Source organism: Eurosta solidaginis, chromosome 5, assembly GCF_040869045.1.
Source record: "Eurosta solidaginis isolate ZX-2024a chromosome 5, ASM4086904v1, whole genome shotgun sequence".
Classification (NCBI taxonomy): domain Eukaryota; kingdom Metazoa; phylum Arthropoda; class Insecta; order Diptera; family Tephritidae; genus Eurosta; species Eurosta solidaginis.
This window is the reverse complement of record NC_090323.1, coordinates 48,524,410-48,545,036: the sequence shown is the minus strand read 5'-3', so window position 1 is coordinate 48,545,036 and position 20,627 is coordinate 48,524,410. Positions and strand designations below refer to the sequence as shown.

Sequence of the window (20,627 nt, the reverse complement as noted above, 5' to 3'; positions counted from 1 at the left end):
CGGACTTACAGGCACGCTTTGATCGCGTTGCTTGGCTTTGACTTCGGCATAAGATAACAAATCAAAAGCCTCTTTGCCTTGCAGAAAAGTGAAAATCCAAGTTTTATTTATCTACACTGATCAAGTGTTGAGTAACAAACTAAAATTCAATGCATAAAAATACATCTCTGATGTGTTAAATCACCACTTATCCACCACCCAGTATGTTTAACAAAAAAAAACAACCCCCAAGACGCTAAACTCTTATGTGCTATTGGCGCGCCACAAACACATGGCTCGTTGGTCTAGAGGTATGATTCTCGCTTCGGGTGCGAGAGGTCCCGGGTTCAATTCCCGGACGAGCCCGTTAGCGCCAGTGTTTAATTTTTTTATAAAAAATATTTTTTTTTAAATATTTACCAATTGCTTTAGTGGGACAACTAACTAGGAATAAAAAATTGTATAGGTAAAAGCGAAAGTATGAAAGCATGCTTATGGATTTATAAGCACAATAAATTTGCAATGACATGTTAAGGTTACATAGAAAAATAAAGATATGTGACCCGGCCTATGAAAAGGTGGCTTATGACTAAAAAAAAAAGCTGTTAACAGCTGTTTCTCGCAATTTCTTTTTCGAGTCATAAGCCACCTTATCATAGGCCGGGTCACATATAATAAATAAACCGCATTATAAAATTGAATTTATAAGAAAAATAAAAAATTTAAACTAAAAAAAGCTTAGTTGCTAATCGCGTTATATAAATGTCTGCCTTTGGCTTCTACGGTATCTCAGCCTCACATCATAATAGATATTTATGTATGTTTACTTTGAACCTAATCTACTATAGTGTATGAGGCATTCCATGGTTATTTAACCACTTTTTTTGCTCGTGCTAATGCAGTGTTATAATTAAAAATAAATTCAGCTTTCAGCACTAAGGGCGGTTCTCTCATGTAAGCTTCAAGGTTTAGCAGTCCGATAAAATCATCTTTTATGAACAAAATTTTAAACATGAGATACCGGCCCTTAGTGATATAAGAAAGGGAAAAAAACAAAGCACGATATATATATCTCCGTGGAGGTAGTTTAGCTTTTATTTCAATTTGCGTCGTAGTATTTTTAACTATTCCTACATGTTGGTGGGACGGTACGTACATGTTTTATGGAGACTTCGGACGGCATCTGCAAGCAGCCAAATAATTTGGCTGATTAGACTATGCTATGTTCAGGCTTTCCTCAAAAAATTTTGAAATGTTGTTGTTGTTGTAGCGATAAGGTTGCTCCCCGAAGGCTTTGAGGAATGTTATCGATGTGATGGTCCTTTGCCGGATACAGATCCGGTACGCTCCGGTACCACAGCACCATTAAGGTGCTAGCCCGACCATCTCGGGAACGATTTATGTGGCCACATTAAACCTTCAGGCCATCCCCTCCCTCCATGAGGATCTTGGGGTCGCCAGAGCCTCGTCTGTTAGTGTAACAGGATTCGCCGCGGATAGGTGAGGTTGACAATTAGGTTTGGAGAAGCTATATATTGCGCTGGCAACCTGAAGGGTCGCGCTACACACCCCTTGAATCTGGTATTTTAGTCGCCTCTTACGACAGGCATGCCTACCGCGGGTATATTCTTACCCCCTTACCCGCTTGGGTGAAATCGCTGTGTTTGTTGTAATTCTGACACTTTTTTTTATAATACATACAAATCGGGGAAGAAATAAATTTTTGTTTACGTTTTTCCAAAAAAGTTGCGTTCACTCAACTTGATTGGCATTATTTCACAAAAACTTGCATTTTTTATGTATTTCGCGATTCATAAGAATTCCGTACCAGTAGCTTTGTTATGTAACTCAATTAGAAAGACATAGGCGCATAGTCATAGTCAAAATAAGATAGGTTTTAAATTTAGTTGCAGCTTTTTGACATAATTTTCTATGAGCTATCTGTCAAAAAAGCTGCAACTAAATTTAAAAACTATTTTATTTCGACTATGACTATGCGCCATATTTTTTCGAGCTTAAAAAAATCTATGTGGTTGACAGTTTTCGAATCCCATTTGCGTTCGAAGCGAATTATAAATTAAAGCCTCGGTTCGATTTGTATTTTCGCTATTTTAAGAATTAAGTTTTACAATCATAGACCTGTAAAACAACAAATTTTCAACAGAGGATAGATTCTGCCGGTTCTTGTTGTTCTCTATACTCTGTCACTTTGCATGCAATATGCGTAAGCCAACTGTATGAAACTTCAAAATATGATTATGGTGAATGGTTTGATGTTCTTAGGAGTCGGTTAGGCGATTTGGGTGTGCAAAACATATTAAGAAGAAAAAAAAAAAAGAAAATAAAAAAAATTAAGAATTTGGAAATCATTCAATTACTAGAGAAAATAATCGGCGTTATAAAAAGAAAATGTTAAGTGACTTTAGTTTGAAAAAAAAGTTGAAACAAAGCAATAATTATACATAAAATTATCACAAATGTGGCTAATAAGTTTACCTGTTTTTTGAACTTTAAAGTTTTGTTTTTTCATTTTTATGAATAATATTTTTTTAAGAATAAACAAAAATTACTTTTTAAATATACATACATATACATATATATCATATACTATTTTTTGTTTTCCTTTGTTAAACCACATTTAGCATAAGAGTTGTTTGTTTGAATTAACTGCTGCTTTTGTTATCTTTATTATTATCAATAATTAATAATAGTAGCGCTGCTGGTTTGCAATAAATCTATATGTTATCCATGCTGCTGTTGTAAGCCTTTTGCTTTTCTTTTTAATAAGCTCCTTTCGCACATTCCATAAATACAGCAGTCGATTTATCACCACACCCAATCTATGAGCAGATACGAACACATTTTACGTCATACTAAAGTCGCACAAAATCTTTGTTGCTAATACTACGTCTAACCTGACATTTGTTTTTGTTATTATTTTTATATATATATATATATTTTTTTCTCTCGTTATCGCATATGCTTTGCAATGCTTTGTTTTATTGCCTGCCTGATTGTTTTTTTTTTTCGCTTGGTCTGGCCACATTTCTGCTGTTTGTTTACGTTAAATATTTATTTATACATAGCTTAATTATATGTTTTTTTTTTTGTTTTTGTTGTTTATAAGTATAGTTTTTCGCGGTACTTGTTTTTTGTTTGTCATATATGTATGTAGTACTAAGCGTAGTAATTTGTTTTATTTTTTTAATTAATTAATTAATTGGTATTATTACATATTATTATTATTATTTTTAACCAGTCTATTCATATTCCAAAATGTTTTTGTGGTAAAATAGTAAATAGCTGAAATTAGAATAAAAGAAGAGATATAAGATTATATTTTAAACAAATTAAAATAAAAACGTATGATACGTTAAATCTGTATCCGGCGTCAGAATTTTTTATTAATTCTGTTTTTCGAGTTATTTGTACTTGAAAGTACTAAAAATGGGTTTCTCTGCTATTTTCACTACGCCCTTTTTCACAATAGCTGCTATTTATAAAAACAAGTATAAAATATAAAAGTTCAACTATTTTCTTTGAAAATGTAGTTTTACTTTTTAGAAGGCTCTGTTTGGGCGTTTAGATATTATCCGTGTCTTTTTACATGTTGATACATCTACATTTGCTTGTAAAAAAACGCTTATCATCACTTATATAGATAATGTTCAGGAGACCCATCTAGCGGCAATTCTTAAAGAATCACGACCGTGCTTAATAACTCCCTAGTGGTTGTTCTGAATAGCGGAGACACACACATTTGTTGTTCGTAGTATTGTTGTTGGTGTAGCCATAAGGATACTCCTCTGAGACCTTGGGAAGTGTTATCGATGTTGATGCTCCTACTAGCCCGCCCATCTCGGGAAAGATTTAGTATTGACCACATGAAATCTTCAAGACCATACCGCTCTCCCACCTCTAGATCCATGAGGTCGCCAGAGCCCCGGCTGTTGAAAAAAGGGATTAGCCACGGGTAGGTGAGGTTGATAATTGGATTGCAGAAGCTATAAATCGCGCTGGCACCTCCTTGGAAGGGTTGCGCTACCAAACCTCTTGAATCAATTTGGTATTTTAGTCGCCTCTTACGACAGGCATACCTGCCGCGGGTATGGTAGTAATGTTTAACATATAGCTGAATCGGTTGCGATGAATAGTGAACCAACACCATTTCCGGCCATAGAAGTCGAGAATAGTGTAGAGATAAAATAAAGAGACAACATTAATTGCAAAAGAGTATGATGCATAATAAAATTTAGCAGTACTAATAAGCGGCCGCCGTGGTGTGATGGTATCGTGCTCCGCCTACCCCACCGAAGATCCTGGGTTCATGCCCCGGACAAAATACCATCAAAACAAGTTTTTTCAATTAGGGGTCGCCCCTCAGCAGTGTTTGGAATGCACTCCGAGTGTATTTCTGCCATGAAAAGCTCTCAGTGAAAACTCATCTGCCTTGCAGACGCCGTCCGGAGTTGGGATAAAACAAATAGGTCCATCCCGCCAATTTATAGGAAAAAATATAAGGAGCACGACGAAAATTGAAAGAGGAGCTCGGACTTAAATCACTTCAGAGGTTATCACACCTTTTATTTATTTAATTTCCTGTGCAACAATTTCATACGTTTTGATAAAGTTACACACTTAGCAGTCCATATAAAGTTTAAGTGCATATGTATATGGGGTATTCCATCCCATTTCGACCAATTTTGAACCCGACCCCTTTAGAATTGGCTGAAAGTTTTTCTTCTTTTTCTAGCTTACGAAAGACGTTTTTCAGAATATTTTCATCCAACTCAAAAAAAGTTATGAATTTAAAAAAAAACACCGTTTTTGTTTTCAAAATGCTATAACTTTTTCAAAAATTGACCGTTTGGGATCTTTTTTTTTTTTAATTTGTTTTTAATTGTACTTTTCGGAAAAATTGTAATTTTTCAGTTTTTCGAGATTTTTCGAATTTCGCCATTTTTTTTTTTTTTTTCTCATAAAAAACTTCAATCAATTCTGCAATCATCCCATCAAAACCCACCATATCAAAGACCCATCTAGCGGCAATTCTTAAAGAATCACGACCGTGGGTAATAACTCCCTAGGGGTTGTTATGAATAGCGGAGACACACACATTAGTTGTTCGTAGTATTGTTGTTGGTGTAGCGATAAGGATACTCCTCTGAGGCCTTGGGGAGTGTTATCGATGTTGATGCTCCTACTAGCCCAACCATCTCGGGAAACATTTAGTATTGACCACATGAATTTAAAAAAAAAAAATTGTTTTTAAATGTACTTTTCGGAAAAAATACAAAAAAATGTTTAAAGTTTTTTTTTGTAATTTTTCAGTTTTTCGCGATTTTTCGAATTTCGCCATTTTTTTTCTCATAAAAAACTTCAATCAATTCTGCAATCATCCCCACTAATCCCGGAGTGGGCCGATATTTTTTTTTTTTTTTTATTTAATTGAAAAAAAAACTTTAAAATTTTTTTTGTATTTTTTCCGAAAAGTACATTGAAAGACAATTTAAAAAAAAAAATATCCCAAACGGTCAATTTTTGAAAAAGCTATAGCATTTTGAAAACAAAAACGGTGTCCAACTCAAAATAAGTTATGAATTAAAAAAAAAAAGTGTTTTTTCAAAATGCTTAACTTTTTCAAAAATTGACCGTTTGGGATCTTTTTTTTTAAATTTGTTTTTAAATGTACTTTTCGGAAAAAATACAAAAAAATTGTTAAAGTTTTTTTTCAATTAAATAAAAAAAATGGGATGGGGATGATTGCAGAATTGATTGAAGTTTTTAATGAGAAAAAAAATGGCGAAATTCGAAAAATCTCGAAAAACTGAAAAATTACAAAAAAAAACTAACAATTTTTTTGTACTTTTTCCGAAAAATACATTTAAAAACAAATTTAAAAAAAAAGATCCCAAACGGTCAATTTTTGAAAAAGTTATAGCATTTTGAAAACAAAAACGGTGTCCAACTCAAAATAAGTTATGAATTAAAAAAAAAACGGTGTTTTTTTCAAAATGCTTAACTTTTTCAAAAATTAACCGTTTGGGATCTTTTTTTTAAATTTGTTTTTAAATGTACTTTTCGGAAAAAATACAAAAAAATTTTTAGTTTTTTTTCAATTAAATAAAAAAAAAAAATATCGGCCCACTCCGGGATTAGTGGGGATGATTGCAGAATTTTGAAGTTTTTTATGAGAAAAAAAAATGGCGAAATTCGAAAAGTCTCGAAAAACTGAAAAATTACAAAAAAAAACTAACAATTTTTTTGTATTTTTTCCGAAAAGTACATTTAAACACAAATTAAAAAAAAAAAAAGATCCCAAACGGTCAATTTTTGAAAAAGTTATAGCATTTTGAAAACAAAAACGGTTTTTTTTTTAAAATTCATAACTTTTTTTGAGTTGGATGAAAAAATTTTGAAAAACGTCTTCCGTAAGCTAGAAAAAGAAGAAAAACTTTCAGCCAATTCTAAAGAGGTCGGGTTCAAAATTGGTCGAAATGGGATGGAATACCCCATCATGTAAAGAAAAACACAGCTATTGTTGTTTAAACTGTATTAAGGGCGAATTAATGGTGACTTATAACCATAAAGCCATAACCAGATGAAACAGCTGATCGAACCTACCTTATGGAAATCGATTAATGGTGCCATACCATAACGCTAACGCCATAACCATACCATAGCCAACCAATTGGTTTTTGGTTTCTCGCCATATCCATAACCTAAAAATATTTGAGTTGGCGAATTTAATAACTTTTTGTATATTTTATTCGTTGTTTTGGATACGTTATGACTAAGAGACTTATTTTTTGTGGAAAATGTTTGTAACTTTTTGCGTTTTCTTAATTTTTATGAATTTTTGACGATTTTTAGGTTAAAGCACCATTAATCGATGACATTGGATGTGGGTATGGTTACGACTATGGCGTTAGGGTTAAAGGGCGAATTAATGGTGACTTATAACCATAAAGCCATAACCAGATAAAACAGCTGATCGAACCTATCTTATGGAAATCAATGTAATCGATTAATGGTGCCATAACATAACGCTAACTCGATTACATTGATTTCCATAAGGTACGTGTGATCAGCTGTTTTATCTGGTTATGGCTTTATGGTTATAAGTCACCATTAATTCGCCCTTAAAGCTGGAGTCATTGGTGCCGTATGTCGTATCGCTGTATCCGTATCCCTAACGTAATCAGCTGTTTATCGTTACGACGGTAAACCAAAACCCAATTGGTTGGCTACGATACGGTTACGACTTTAGCGGCACCAATAATCGATTGCATTGATTCTCATAAGGTTGGTCGAATCAGCTGTTAAAAGGTTACCGATACGGTTGCCGATAAAGCACCAATGTCTCCAGCTTTAGGTTTGCAATAAGTTTCTCTATACAAAATTATATTTACACATTTGAAGTATACTTTTAGGCACGTTAGTCACTTAATAACTTCAGCAAACTATGCATCTTCGCAATAAAATCATGTTAAAAAAATTTATCAAAAATTTAAGTTAAAATGAAGTATATCAACTACTTCATCTGCTACACAACTCCAAACCAAATAAAAGAAAGTCTCCCTGACTGCTACATACTATATGTTGCATACTTTTCGGCGTACTTGTTACTGTTCTAGATATTTAGCGAATGTTGGAATTCGGGTGCAGAACATAGAGCACAAACACGTATATATCGCAAATATAGGGACAATTTTATAAACGTTTGTTAGGGAAACGATTGCACTTTCAAACGATATATGTACACTTTCAATGAAAATTAGTTTTCGTGGCAAAATTATGTTTTAAATGAAGCCGAAAAGAGGGGTTTTCGAACCTCTATATATGAATATCTCGATTTAACGAACCGCAGAACTTTCGAAAAGCGTTAGCTAGCGGAAAATTGGTTTCCGAATAGGCACGAATTATTCAAAAGAAAGTTGTTTCGAATCGAGATACATAATCCATTACCCGCTGGAACTCTTGTACTGCGAAGTGGTAAAGTGAAAACCCCATTTTTTCACATTAGAATAAATTTTTGTATAAATATTTTTCTTTGATTTTCTCACTTCACAGTGCGAATATCCAATTATGCAACTCGATTCGAAAGAAATATCCTCGGATTTGAAAAAAATGTATTTGATTTGACAGCTTTCGAATCCCATTTCCTTTTTTCCAATCGAATTACAGAACAAATTCCCAGAGCTGGGCTGAAAGTGTTTATATATAATAAAAAACGATTAAAGAATAATGTTTTCCGTTTTTTTTTTTTTTTTTTTTGAGAAAATGTCCTATAAACAAGACTTAGAAAAAATGGCGCCTAATCATGGCTAAGCTGCTTGTTCTCAATACATACCCTTCACTGTCCAGCACTTGTTTCAAAGTCGCGGTCGTTATAATATGATCATCACACTTCACCCAAGTATCCTTATGATGACGCACATACGCTATATAATGACCCGTATCAATGGTGCCCACATGATTAACCACCGCATATAGAGAGTAGCGAAAATCGCCATATGCATTATTTTTCTCCGACATAAACGGTGTCATATCGAATTCAACGGGGAATGAGATGAACGTAGAGATTTTCTTATCAATCAATGTGGAATGTTCGAAACGCTTCAAATGGAAACTTGCCACGCTAGGCAGTGTGCGTAAGCTAAATTGTTTCGTCGACTCCTGGTATGATTTGCATGTGGAACATTTAATTTTCCCCGATTCACCCAAATGTTCAGCGCGTGTATAACGTTCCAAACAATCGATTAGTGTTTTAGGCGTTGCTCCACCATGCGCTGTCTCACCTAAATCCAATGAGATATCCCAAAATGGATCGATGGTCGTTGAAACACCTTTACACGCTTGACACACTACATCACTCTGCAGCATACCAGTAAAGATTTGATCTATTATGCAGTTACACTGCGTTGGGCAGTTATTATACAAATTTGCATTATTATTCGCATGTTGGCTACTGCTGCCGCCACTAGCACCACCGCCACTGCCCGCCGAGCCACTACCACCACCAGACGATGTAGCATTATTTTGTTTATTGGCACTTTCACATTCGGTTTTAGCTTTAATACAATGACGATGCAACACGTCCAGCGTGGCAATAAAAAATTCATGTGCATCTTGTTGCTCATAGCCGGCTAAATGTTTTGCATGATTCCAGATCAAATGCAATAGGCGATGTAAAGATAATGGTGAGCGCGAACCACTATAGAATTCCTAACAAAAGGGAGAGATAATATCAAAAAAGTTAAAAAGATATGCAAACAAATTCAAAAAAAAAACAACAAATTTACACAACAAACCTGAAATAAACGAGAAACCTCACACACCAAACACTTTAATGATGACTTGGCGTTGCACTCATGACGCTCCGATAAGAAATAATCAGATAGTAGTGGTGTGTGTATTAACGCCTATGGAGAAGTAAAACTTGATAAAATATTGCATTTATGAATCACCACACACGCTTCAAAACCATTGGTTTTAAACCTCCCCTAAAATCAGATCACCACTTACCTGCACGATGCAATTCATAAAACACGTGGAACCAAGATTAATCAATCCACGTAAACCTATTGTCTCATTGGCACGTACATGTCGTCGTCGCGGGTTGGCCAATAATAAATTTGTCTCCTTTGGGGTTGGTATCCATGGCTGCCAGCTAAGACTCTTGCTTATATCTTTTGCCTCCAAGCGACGATTGACGGTGGCTATCTCTCTACAACGGCTATCATAGATAAAATCACGACAGGAATTACAATACAACGTCCCATGCGATAGTTCTAATGCGATGGCATGCTTCTTCGCACGCAGGTGTGTGGCAATGTGTGCTCCACGACAGCCAAAGTAGATGCAATGCAGGCAGGCATACACTTGTAGCCCATAACTGCCGCACTCGAAACAGCAGCAGGAGAGCGCCTTTAATAAATTCAATCATTTTAGCAAACAAAAAAATAAAATACGACAATGAAAAGTGTTTCCATTATTTCAATTCAAGCACCTTTTTCTCACGCGCATCCTTATTTACACACGCCGAAAAGTATGCATCGATTACGCGAAACGTATCCAAACTTTGTTCCTTCACATATGCTTGAAAATGTTTGCAGCCCGTCTCTGCCATTGTTGTTGTTCTCAACTCACTGCTGCCCTGGCCAACGGCAGCCTTTGCTGCTGGAGCAGCTTGCGTGTGCCGTACACCGCTATTACCTGATGTTTTTGCACCACAGATACGACCAGACGTCACCTTGTCTTCGTCGTCGTGCCCCTTCTGCAGCCGCTGTTGGCTGCGTCTTCTACGTAGTGGTGACGTTGCGGTCAGCTGCTTTTCTTCTATTTCTGCGCCTGCGCACGCGCACTCTCTGCTCTGCGCGCTTGTTGTTGATTCTACTACTATTTTTACTACTCAACTTGCCGCAATCTCCGCCACAACGAACACTTGTGCTACCGGCTGCAAATCCAGCTGATGCTGTTACCTTGACACCACCGAAACCCCTCAACTTCCAGCTCACGTTAACTGCTTTTCCAGTCTTTTTATTTGTAGTCCTATCCGCCGCAGCACCTTTTGGTGCACTTTTATTGTCAGTTTTCCTTCTCTTTACAGTTCCTTTCCAAGAAACGAAATCGGTGCCTGGCACGTCAACGCCAATCGCACTAACACTACTACAAATGCTACTGAAACCGACAGCTCCCAAAGAATAAACAGAAGACGTCGTCGTTAAAACTATCAGCACTATTTCCACTGCTACCGTCACCAACGTCTGGCCCAGCTGCTTTTGTATTGTTCCTCCTCCTCGTTGCAAACGCAGCTTTTTTTAGTTTTACACAATTTTGTTGCTTCTCCTATCCGGGGCTATTCCCCCAGCAAATCAAGAACTTTGCTGGCACCAACCTTTAAAATGCAAAGATTTTTTATATAGCAAATTTATCAATTTTTTCTCTTTATACAACTACACTTGACTGCCTGGCGACGCACCAATTCTCCGTTTCCCTACTTTTTGCCCTCTGTGACCGATTGCTTTTTCGATTTATGTGCCGTTCTGTCAGCATACGCACAGCACAGCAACTTTTCGATTTCGTTGCCCGTTGACTGGCTTCTTATATTGTTGTTTGCAGATTTTTGCTTTTGTGGCTTTTTTATCACGGGCCGCTGCCTATAAGCGACGTGCCGTCCGCTGCCACTTTCCTATGTATTGAATCGTTCCAGTGAAATTGAGTAATATGTCCGTCCAGCGTTCTGCCAGCTAGCGCAGAAAACTCAGCTGAGAAATTGCGATAGAGAAAGATGAATCGAGAAAGAAAGAGATAGCCGGATGGCGGTAAGATTTTGACTTGGAAGCACTGATAATGGGAAATTTTCTACAGGGTGTCAAAACATATATAAATTACACAAATCACAGACATAAGATTATGCATTGCGCATGTAAACAAAAGTTCAGCTGTTTTCGATGATGTACAAATAGCCAATTTTCATTTAGCCGCGCTTTGATATACGTGTATTTGGCGTTATTTGTGAGAGTTTTAATTAAATAAATCTATTAATAATGCTTAGTTCTATGTTTGGGTGTAACACCAACAACAGGAAAACCAGTGAAAACAAATGGACATTTTTCCATTTTCCAAAGGATGCAGTAATGGCTAAGAAATGGCTTCATTTTTGCCCCCGAAAGGACGTAGTGAATCTCAAAACAGCATGCATATGTGAAGTGCATTTCACTCCCAAAGATTTCGAAAGAAATATGCATTTGGAAATGGGTGAGAATATAAAATTTCTGATAAATAATTCATTTCATTACAATAAATATTTATAATTTTAGGCTTATGTACCAAAAATCCCAAAAAGCTGCTACCCAGCGCGTTTCCAACGAGATATTCAGCCAGTGCAGAAAAGATAAGTGAACGCCATAAGAGAGTTGAATCTCGTGCAAGGAAGCAGCTGGTGGAAAAGTTGTTGAATGATTCAGCTGACTCAATGAATGTAAGCCAAACTGAGGATATCGCTGGCTCAATGGATGTAAGTCAAACTGAGGATATCGCTGAGGCACAAATCATCGTAGCACCAATAGTTGACGAGAAGGGTGCGAAAATTCAACTATTAGAAAAAGAAATGTAAGTAATTAAAGACAATGTAAAGTCGTAGGTTTCGTTATGTTATTAGTAATACATTGACTCATACTTTGCAAGAAAATTTGTAGAATAGAAATTGCATGTTTATATTAAAGTAAGTTAATATGTGTGTACAAGACTTTTAATTTGTGCAATACCTCCTGAGGATTTCTTTTGACGTTAATATCCTTAATATTATACATGTTCCAGGGAGACGCTAAAGAAAAAAGTAATAACATATAAAAACAATTTTGCAAAGCAGTTCGCAGAAGTGAAACGTTTACGAATTTGCATAAAAAAATCGGAGTTCCACCGAATCAATTTGGAAGAAAAACTTTTAACCATCTTCACCAAAGGCCAAATATGTTGTTTTACTTTCTTGTATATGGTTATGTATTAGAAATAATTAATGATCTTTGCCTCACACACTGTCACACTGTATTCAGCGAGCCCAAAAGCGTATAAATTGTTAAGGAGAAAGAAATTCCCTCTGCCTGCGGTCCGAACATTGCAGTGCTGGTCAAAAAAAATTGACATCTCTCCGGGGATTATTGAGCCAGTAGTCAAGCTATTGAAGGCAGCGATGGAGTTGACCGAAGCTCAAAAAACGTGTGTCCTGATTTTCGACGAAATGAAGGTTCGAAAGGTTTTCTGTTATGACAGGTCGTCCGACTCAACATTGCCTCCTGCTAATTATGTTCAAGTGGCAATGCTAAGAGGTGAATGAATACCCTAATTTAATTTAAATAGCTGAGTTCTGACTTTATTTTGCTAACGTTTAATATGCAAATGGAAACAACCCGTCTTTTACCAATATGACTGCCCAATGACGAAGAGTATTTTGTGGAATATTTTACCAACGGTCAAGAGATGTGGGTACAATATTGTTGCCATTGTGCGATTTGGGTGGATGCAATAAAGGATTATACACAGAGCTTGAAGTTGATATGGACAAGACTTGGTAATATTAAAAACCATATTACGAAACTTTCAAATCAGAATAGTGTGAACGCAGGGATTAACACCTTTTTTCTTCAACAGGTTTTCACACGACGGTGACAGAATTGTGGTTTCGCAGATGTACCGCATTTAATAAAACTTATTAGGAGTAATTTTTGTGACCATGGTTTCCTTATAAATGGAAAGGAAGTTTAAAAGGACATAATTTCAAAAATTCTTAGCTTTTCTTCCAGTGATCTATCAATAACGCACAAAATTTCGGAGAAGAACCTAACTGCAAAGGGAGCAGAAAGACAAAAAGTGAAGCTAGCAACAAAATTGTTCTCTCACACGGTTGCTCAAGCCATTTCGCGAGCGGTTACGCTGGGATTATTAGACGGAGAAAACTGGTAAGAGTGTTATACGATTTTTAAAATTGTGAGTTAAATCATGGCAAAATACAATTGTAGTACTATTTTTTACTTATGTATGTACATATAATATATTTGTAGACAAATGACTGTTTTGACATTATGAACGTTAGAGTGCCCAAGGAAGGTGTCAGAGAACGTTTGCATGCGTATGGGCTAGCGTTAAATATACAAAACAATATTTTGGATCAGATGTCGGAGTTGGTTTTATCGATGAGCGTTGGTAAAGCAACTTATTTATATTCATTTCAGAAAGGTAAACTTCCATATAATTTAATAAATTTTAAGAGCATGCCTGAAATTTGTAAAAAATTATGAGATAAGTGATTGCATTCAGTAACATTTCTATCTACCTCCATTTCACATTACTTACAGGAATCCTTCAATGCAACAATGCTCTAAAATTGTTATTGGTAGATGTACGTGGAAAGTTCAACATATATTACATCTTGAAATATCGTCTTAGTCAAGATGTTCTCGAGAACTTTTTCGGCGTTTTAAGGGCGAAGGGAGGGCTTCATGATCACCCTGGTCGCCAATAATTTAAATATAGATTGCGGTCGTATATACTTGGGCGAAATGAAGGAGTTTTTTCGGACGGAGGAAACGTTGAAGTCGATGACACCCCAGATTTGGAAGGAAATTATTTGCCTCTTACCGGTAAATATATAGAAACAATTTTTATATTAACGAAAGTCAGTTTTACGAAATAAATAAAAAATATTTTTGGCATTTTATGTGAACGATGTGATTTGGTTGATAAATTAAATGTTAAAATAATTGGAAAAAACCCGTGTGATAGTTATAATATTAAAAATAAAAATTTATTAACTAAGAGGTAATCAAGTACAAAAGTTCAAAATTGACAGAATGTTTTGTAATACTGACGTTTATATTCATTGTCTAAAATAAAGCTAATTACAAGAGCATTTACATGTAGATTGTGAAGCTCATATTTATCTTTATATTCACATTTTTAGGGAGCATTCTTCATCATTTTACAATTGGCGTAGATTATAAAGACATGCACGACGAAAATGCTGAATTGGAGAGCTGGAACAATGATGGGTTGAAAAATATGGCGGGATATATTTGCCACAGACTCCGGGAAGAAAACCCCGATATTTGCGTTGATGCACAGTATGATTCAACTTATACTTGGACAGATCATATTTCTGAAGGAGGTCTCTCAAAGCCAACATATTTGATAATGGAGCAAATGAGATCAATGCAAGCTATATTCGACGACGTAAATGGAAGAAGCTTGTATATATGTGAAGACTATATCAAAAAGCACGTATACCTAAGTAGTCATGTAAATTGTAGTAAAAAAATTACTTAACTTACTTAATTGGCGCTTAACCGTCTAAACGGTTATGGCCGTCCAACAAGGCGCGCCAGTCGCTCCTTCGCTCCGCCAATTGGTCACACCAAGGGAGTTTAAATCGTTTTCCACCTGGTCCTTCCAACGGAGTGGGGGCCGCCCTCTACCTATGCTTCCATAGGCGGGTTCCGATAGAAACACTTTCTTGGCCGGAGCATCATCTTTCCTTCGCATAACATGGCCTAGCCAGCGCAGCCGCTGCGTTTTAATTCGCTGGACTATGTTGATGTCTGCGTATACCTCGTACAGCTCATCATTAAATCTTCTTCGGTACTCGCCATCGCCAACGCGTAGAGGTCCATAAATCTTTCGAAGAACTTTTCTCTCGAACACTCCCAAAGCCGCTTCATCTGCTGTTGTCATGGTCCATGCTTCTGCCCCATATAGCAGGACGGGTACGATAAGTGACTTGTAGAGTATGATTTTCGTTCGCCGAGAGAGGACTTTACTTTTCAATTGCCTACCTAGTCCAAAAAATAAAAAAATTAAGGAACTGTTTTTTAGAGCTAGGATGTATTTTATAATACGCGCATTGAACAAAACGATAGCGGACAACTCGTATAACATGAGATGTAAATTAAAAAATATAGTCACATAAAGAAAGCATTTTTTATTATACATCCCACCAGGCATTTCTGTAAATGTTTTTAAAAGTAGCTTAAAGTAAAATTGCTGTGTTAAACAATATATAAGCGTTTTCAGTATTAAGTATATTTTAATTTTTTCCAGAAAATATTTTGTAAGCGTTGAGGATAAATGTTCGTAAATATTTTAACACTGAAAGTAAATTGTAAATGTTTACAAAAAAACACAACAATTTATTTGTCAACTTTCGATTATTTCACGCTAATTTAAAAACAATTTGTAAACAAAATATCAACGTTTTGTAAGGTAAGATATGTATGTAAGAAGATATTAAAGGGTCTAAACCTTATCAGCCATTTATTTATTTATAAGTCTACGAATTTAAAAATTAATCAAACTATACATAATTTCGGATACAGAAGTAAACAAAGTGAACGAAACTTATATAACTATTCAATTAAACCTGAATTTTAAATTCTTAAATTTGTAATAAACAGAAGAAAAAAGAAAGTTGTACATGAATTACACGTGAATTTATTTATTATTTACATTTTTCACAAGGTAAGGCGACCGCGATTTTCAAGGTCATTGCTTCGGCTTCCTTCAATGAACATTCAAAGCACGCAGTACTTGATGTCATCAAAGAATCTGCGCATTGCTAAATGTATAAATATCAAACTATGAAGGAGTTTGTTTATTGGGGAACTAGCATTAGAAGCGAAAACATCGTCAACCCAGATATCCAACGGATAATCTTTCATGCTGGCAAGGATTGCTTCTCCTATATCCACGAATAAATCATGCTTAGCACCATCTTCTAGTGGATATTCCCATACCCAAGCTTGTTCAGCTTCCTCGAACCGGAAGGATGTTGTAATGCAGATGGCGGTATTAATATATCATCAAGGGTATGTATGTATGGGAAGCGCCATCCCCCTGTAGGATTATTAAATCTTTAAGCGATACGATATCTTTGAGCGCATGCAGAGACCCAAACTTAATAAAACCTGTTACAATAAAATGCATGTTTAGTAATTTCACATACACATAGACATAGATTGAACTTACTGATCAAGTGGAAATGCGGCCATACGTCTACCCAATTTTGTTAGTTCACCATGATGATTGAGAACAACCAAATTGTATAATTGTTCTAAAGCTAAGACAAACGTTTCATGTGGTGGTGGATCTAAGTGAATTATATCATTTACACCAAGTGCTTTAAGCATAAGCACAGCATTCCCAAGATTTATGAGCCGTATCCCTGGTACAATATTATTTTCTGATTCTTGTTTGTAAGCCCAAGCGGTATAGAGGCGAAAACATTTGCCTGGCGCAGTGTGTCCAGCACGTCCTGCACGCTGATGCTTTAGAAATCGGTACAACCATTAATGATTCCATACCGGTATGAGAATTAAAACTATTTTGCTTGGCAAAACCAGTATCTATCACAAATATATAATGTTGTCAATTGTGAGCGAAGTTTCGGCGATATTTGTTTAGATATGTTAAATTATAGTTGACCGCTAAGAACGATACATTTCTCGGATAGATTTACGGTTAAAAACATTTTAGATAAACACTTAATTAAAAAAACATGCTCTTTTATTTGCAATAAAAACAGCATATCAGCTGTTCGCTCAAGTCAAATGTGACGTAGATGCGCAGAACGAGGCAATTTTGAACTCGTCAATGCGCAATCTGGGTAGGTTATTTGTGTATAAATTATATAATTTCAAATAATTAGAGTCCAGTCGAACATTTTGCTCCGGATTCAATTAGGCATTTTCGTACTTCCTGTACTTGACTCTCCCAGTTCAGTGGAGGTCTAATAGTTCGTTTGAGGTAGTAGTGCAGTTTATGGTACCCACCGAAATTTGGGCCAAAATTTTCGAGTGAGGGAGTGAGGTATCAAATGACGCGTATTCACGCCTAGATTAAGAATCCGAAAGCGGAAGTTAACCTTTTTTACCCGTTTAAAAGTTATCGGCGAAAAAGAGGTTTGTTTGATACATATTGTTCCCGCACGTTTACAATCTTTTAAGCGCACACATCACTTTACTTCTTATATTTAGTATATTAACATAATCTAACTTGTACGAATTAACGAAAAAATTATGTTAAATTTCACTAATTTACTTATCAAATATCAAAACAAATATTGAAAAAAATGTCTGTCCAAATGAAAACATATGAAAGTGAACAGTGTTGCCAGCTCAGCAACGATGGAAATTACCTTTGTTGTTCTCTGTTAGAATTAATACAAGGCGGTGGCGGTTCAACATAAATTTAAATAAACATAAAATTACATTGTTTTTGTAATTTACTGAATATCTTGCAATTTAATATATTAAAGGAGAAGAGAGTACGTCTATTTATCCAAATAAAGTGATGCTGGCAAATATTTGGAATTTTCATTTTTATTTAGGCGCCTTCCTTTCTCATTTTCTCTTCTCTCATCTCTTCCCTTTCCTTCTCTTCTCCACCCTTTCCTTCTTTTCTCTTCTCTTCTCTTCCCTTCTATTTTCTTCTCTCCACCATTTCCTTTCCTTCTCTTCTTTTCCCTTTCCTTCTCTTCACTCCTCTTCTCTTCGCTTCCTTTCCTTCTCTTCTCTCCTCTTATCTTCTCTTCCCTGCCCCTCTCGCTTAAATCGTATCATAAAATATGAAAATTTGGAATAAAAATTATTTTTGTGTTGGAGAATTTAATAACTTTTTGTAGATTTATTAATTGTTTTGGATACGTTTTGACTAAAGACTTGTTTTTTGTGGTATGTGTTGGTAATTTTGTGCGTTTTCTTCATTTTTAGGTTAAGGCACCAATAACTGATGCCAATTTGATATGGAAAGTAAAAATATATGCCAGTTGACGCAGTTTACGAGTTCTGCGCTCACGATTGAAATATCCGGCGAACTGTGACAGCTTCCTACCATACGTGTGGGGGCGTTTCCGTTTATAGTGCAGAACGTCGTTTCTTCTATTTGATCCGCTAACATCTAACCCCTACTGTCCACCCGCAAGTTTGAATGCCATAGATCCTGTACTTGACTCTCCCAGTTCAGTGGAGGTCTAATAGTTCGTTTGAGGTAGTAGTGCAGTTTATGGTACCCACCGAAATTTGGGCCAAAATTTTCGAGTGAGGGAGTGAGGTATCAAATGACGCGTATTCACGCCTAGATTAAGAATCCGAAAGCGGAAGTTAACCTTTTTTACCCGTTTAAAAGTTATCGGCGAAAAAGAGGTTTGTTTGATACATATTGTTCCCGCACGTTTACAATCTTTTAAGCGCACACATCACTTTACTTCTTATATTTAGTATATTAACATAATCTAACTTGTACGAATTAACGAAAAAATTATGTTAAATTTCACATAATTTGAAATCGCCTAAGATAATGCGATTGTTGCCAGTGAGTAAGGCTCTGATATTAGGGGGGTATCCACTGGGGCAACAGGTGGCAGGAGGGATGTAGATGTTGATGATTTCTAAGTTTGCATCGCCTGACCGGACAGATAGGCCTTGACGTTCTAAGACATTGTCCCTGCGGTCGATGCCAGGATCAAATATATAATATTGCACAGAGTGGTGTATGATAAACGCGAGACCGCCTCCATTTCCGCTCTCGCGGTCTTTCCTGTGGACATTATATCCAGAGCAGGTCTGCAATGCAGATCTTGCTGTGAGTTTAGTCTCTTGAATCGCAGCAATGCGGATGTTGTGCCGCTTCATGAAATCGACTATCTCCGTAATCTTCCCAGTTAGTCCATTACAGTTTAACTGCAGAATTCTGAAGTGCATAAGGGGAGACGCCGCCACTCTGGGGGTAAGTGACGGGTGAATACGCCTGGGTTGTGGAAGGCCAGGACGCAATTGCTGTTGTGGCCCTGGGACTGGGCGTCCTTGGGCAAGCATTGGGGTACCCGGTTGATTTGGGTTTGCGACCTGGCAACATGGCGCGATGAAACCCGTCGGGGGTTGCCGTCGCGGAGACCAGAACATCTAGGAAAGTGGCACCACCCAAGGCAGGAGCTGCATTGGGTGGATGTCGCAAACCTATATATTCTGTGCTGGCAGACGGTGCAAGCGGAGGTAGGGACTAAGAGTCTGTTTCCCTGACCTACACGATTGCTGCCGGAAAAGAGCGGGGGAGAAGACGGGGGCAGGGGCTGATGCTCAGCATTGCTACCGACTCTACTACGAAGGTAGTAGTTATGAGTGGTAGCAGCTGTTTGAGTTGTTGGCGCCGTGGGGCGCGAGCAGCAGCGGGTACTTGTAGTGGCTTGCTGAGCAGTGGTGCTGCTGGAAGGTAGTGGGGGGCGCTTAGGCGTAGACTACGGGACGCCCTTGGGCGTGAACAGCAAGGAGCCACAAAAGATTTATAAAAGTTACGTGGACGTCGGCTTTTGGGATCAAGCCCAGAACAACCTGGCCGATGCAACCATCCCTTGCACGAGACACACTGAACAGAGTATGGCCGTCCTAAAAAGATGCTTTTCCGGCAGATGCCGGGTCAGGAGGCGGACCCGGATTGGGTTCGATGCCTTCCCGGAGTAAGAGAATATGGAGCAGTCCTGCTGCAAGGAGCTGCTGGGAAGATGACAATTTGTGGGAGGGACGCAACAAATTAACTGGGGTCACACTGAAATGACAGTCCTTGGTCGGGAAAAATCCCGAGTCGCTCCGGTACATAGAACCGACTACCTTGGGAAGCGCCTGCTATTTTTGTTCTTTGAGTACAGGAATCACCGGCATAGAGGTCCGACGCCTGTTTGTGGAGTTCACTGAAGACATGCTTGTGTTTTTTAGCTTCATACGGCTGTGTTCTCAGGTGCCGTGTTTCCTCATAATGTAAGGAGGCCGTGAACAACAAGAGCCACAAAAGATTTATAAAAGTTACGAGGACGCTGGATTTTGGGATCTAGCCCAGAGCAACCTGTCCGATGCAACCATCCCTTGCACGTGAAACACTGACAAGAGTATTTATTTTTTAATTTAACTTATTTATTATTTCGGCTGTTTAGGCCTAAAATTTAAACTACTAAGTACAACTCATTGTTATAATCACTTATTTCTATTGAATTTGCTGTTGGAATGCCATGTGATTCCGATCAGCATATTTACTAACGTGACAAAGGGACGAGTCTGGGAGCCACTAATTTAAGGAAGGTTGGAAAGGAGGCGTTTCCAATCCTC

General features: G+C 37.1%; 2 protein-coding genes, 1 long non-coding RNA gene and 1 other non-coding gene across 7 annotated transcripts; 2 read left to right on the top strand and 2 right to left on the bottom strand.

The window, feature by feature from the left end:
• The first annotated feature begins 273 nt into the window (after positions 1-273).
• Positions 274-345, top strand: TRNAP-CGG (transfer RNA proline (anticodon CGG)). Its single transcript has one exon. It is a non-coding gene; the product is annotated as a tRNA-Pro (tRNA).
• A 1,178-nt stretch (positions 346-1,523) lies between these two features.
• not (non-stop) lies at positions 1,524-11,231 on the bottom strand. Of its 3 annotated transcripts, none has more exons than XM_067757080.1 (6): positions 10,936-11,231; positions 9,992-10,879; positions 9,508-9,909; positions 9,294-9,404; positions 8,333-9,207; positions 1,524-3,282 (listed from the first exon to the last, which is right to left on the bottom strand). In XM_067757080.1, the coding sequence occupies exons 2-6, from the start codon at positions 10,109-10,111 to the stop codon at positions 3,240-3,242; spliced, it is 1,551 nt and encodes a 516-aa protein (XP_067613181.1). In that variant the 5' UTR covers positions 10,112-10,879; positions 10,936-11,231; the 3' UTR covers positions 1,524-3,239. The 3 variants fall into 3 exon arrangements, with proteins under 3 accessions (XP_067613181.1, XP_067613180.1, XP_067613182.1); XM_067757079.1 differs by having other exon boundaries at positions 10,942-11,231; XM_067757081.1 differs by having other exon boundaries at positions 10,964-11,231.
• A 226-nt stretch (positions 11,232-11,457) lies between these two features.
• On the top strand, positions 11,458-15,954 carry LOC137254424 (uncharacterized). 2 transcript variants are annotated; one of them, XM_067792073.1, is made up of 8 exons: positions 11,458-11,742; positions 11,805-12,096; positions 12,304-12,812; positions 12,929-13,054; positions 13,135-13,442; positions 13,545-13,719; positions 13,839-14,123; positions 14,444-15,954. In XM_067792073.1, exons 1-3 carry the CDS (start codon positions 11,532-11,534, stop codon positions 12,491-12,493), a joined length of 693 nt encoding a protein of 230 aa, XP_067648174.1. In that variant the 5' UTR covers positions 11,458-11,531; the 3' UTR covers positions 12,494-12,812; positions 12,929-13,054; positions 13,135-13,442; positions 13,545-13,719; positions 13,839-14,123; positions 14,444-15,954. The 2 variants fall into 2 exon arrangements, with proteins under 2 accessions (XP_067648174.1, XP_067648173.1); XM_067792072.1 differs by having other exon boundaries at positions 12,304-13,054.
• On the bottom strand, positions 15,443-17,625 carry LOC137254425 (uncharacterized). The gene is made up of 2 exons (XR_010953987.1): positions 16,501-17,625; positions 15,443-16,439 (listed from the first exon to the last, which is right to left on the bottom strand). It is a non-coding gene; the product is annotated as an uncharacterized lncRNA (long non-coding RNA).
• Between the last annotated feature and the right edge of the window lie 3,002 nt (positions 17,626-20,627).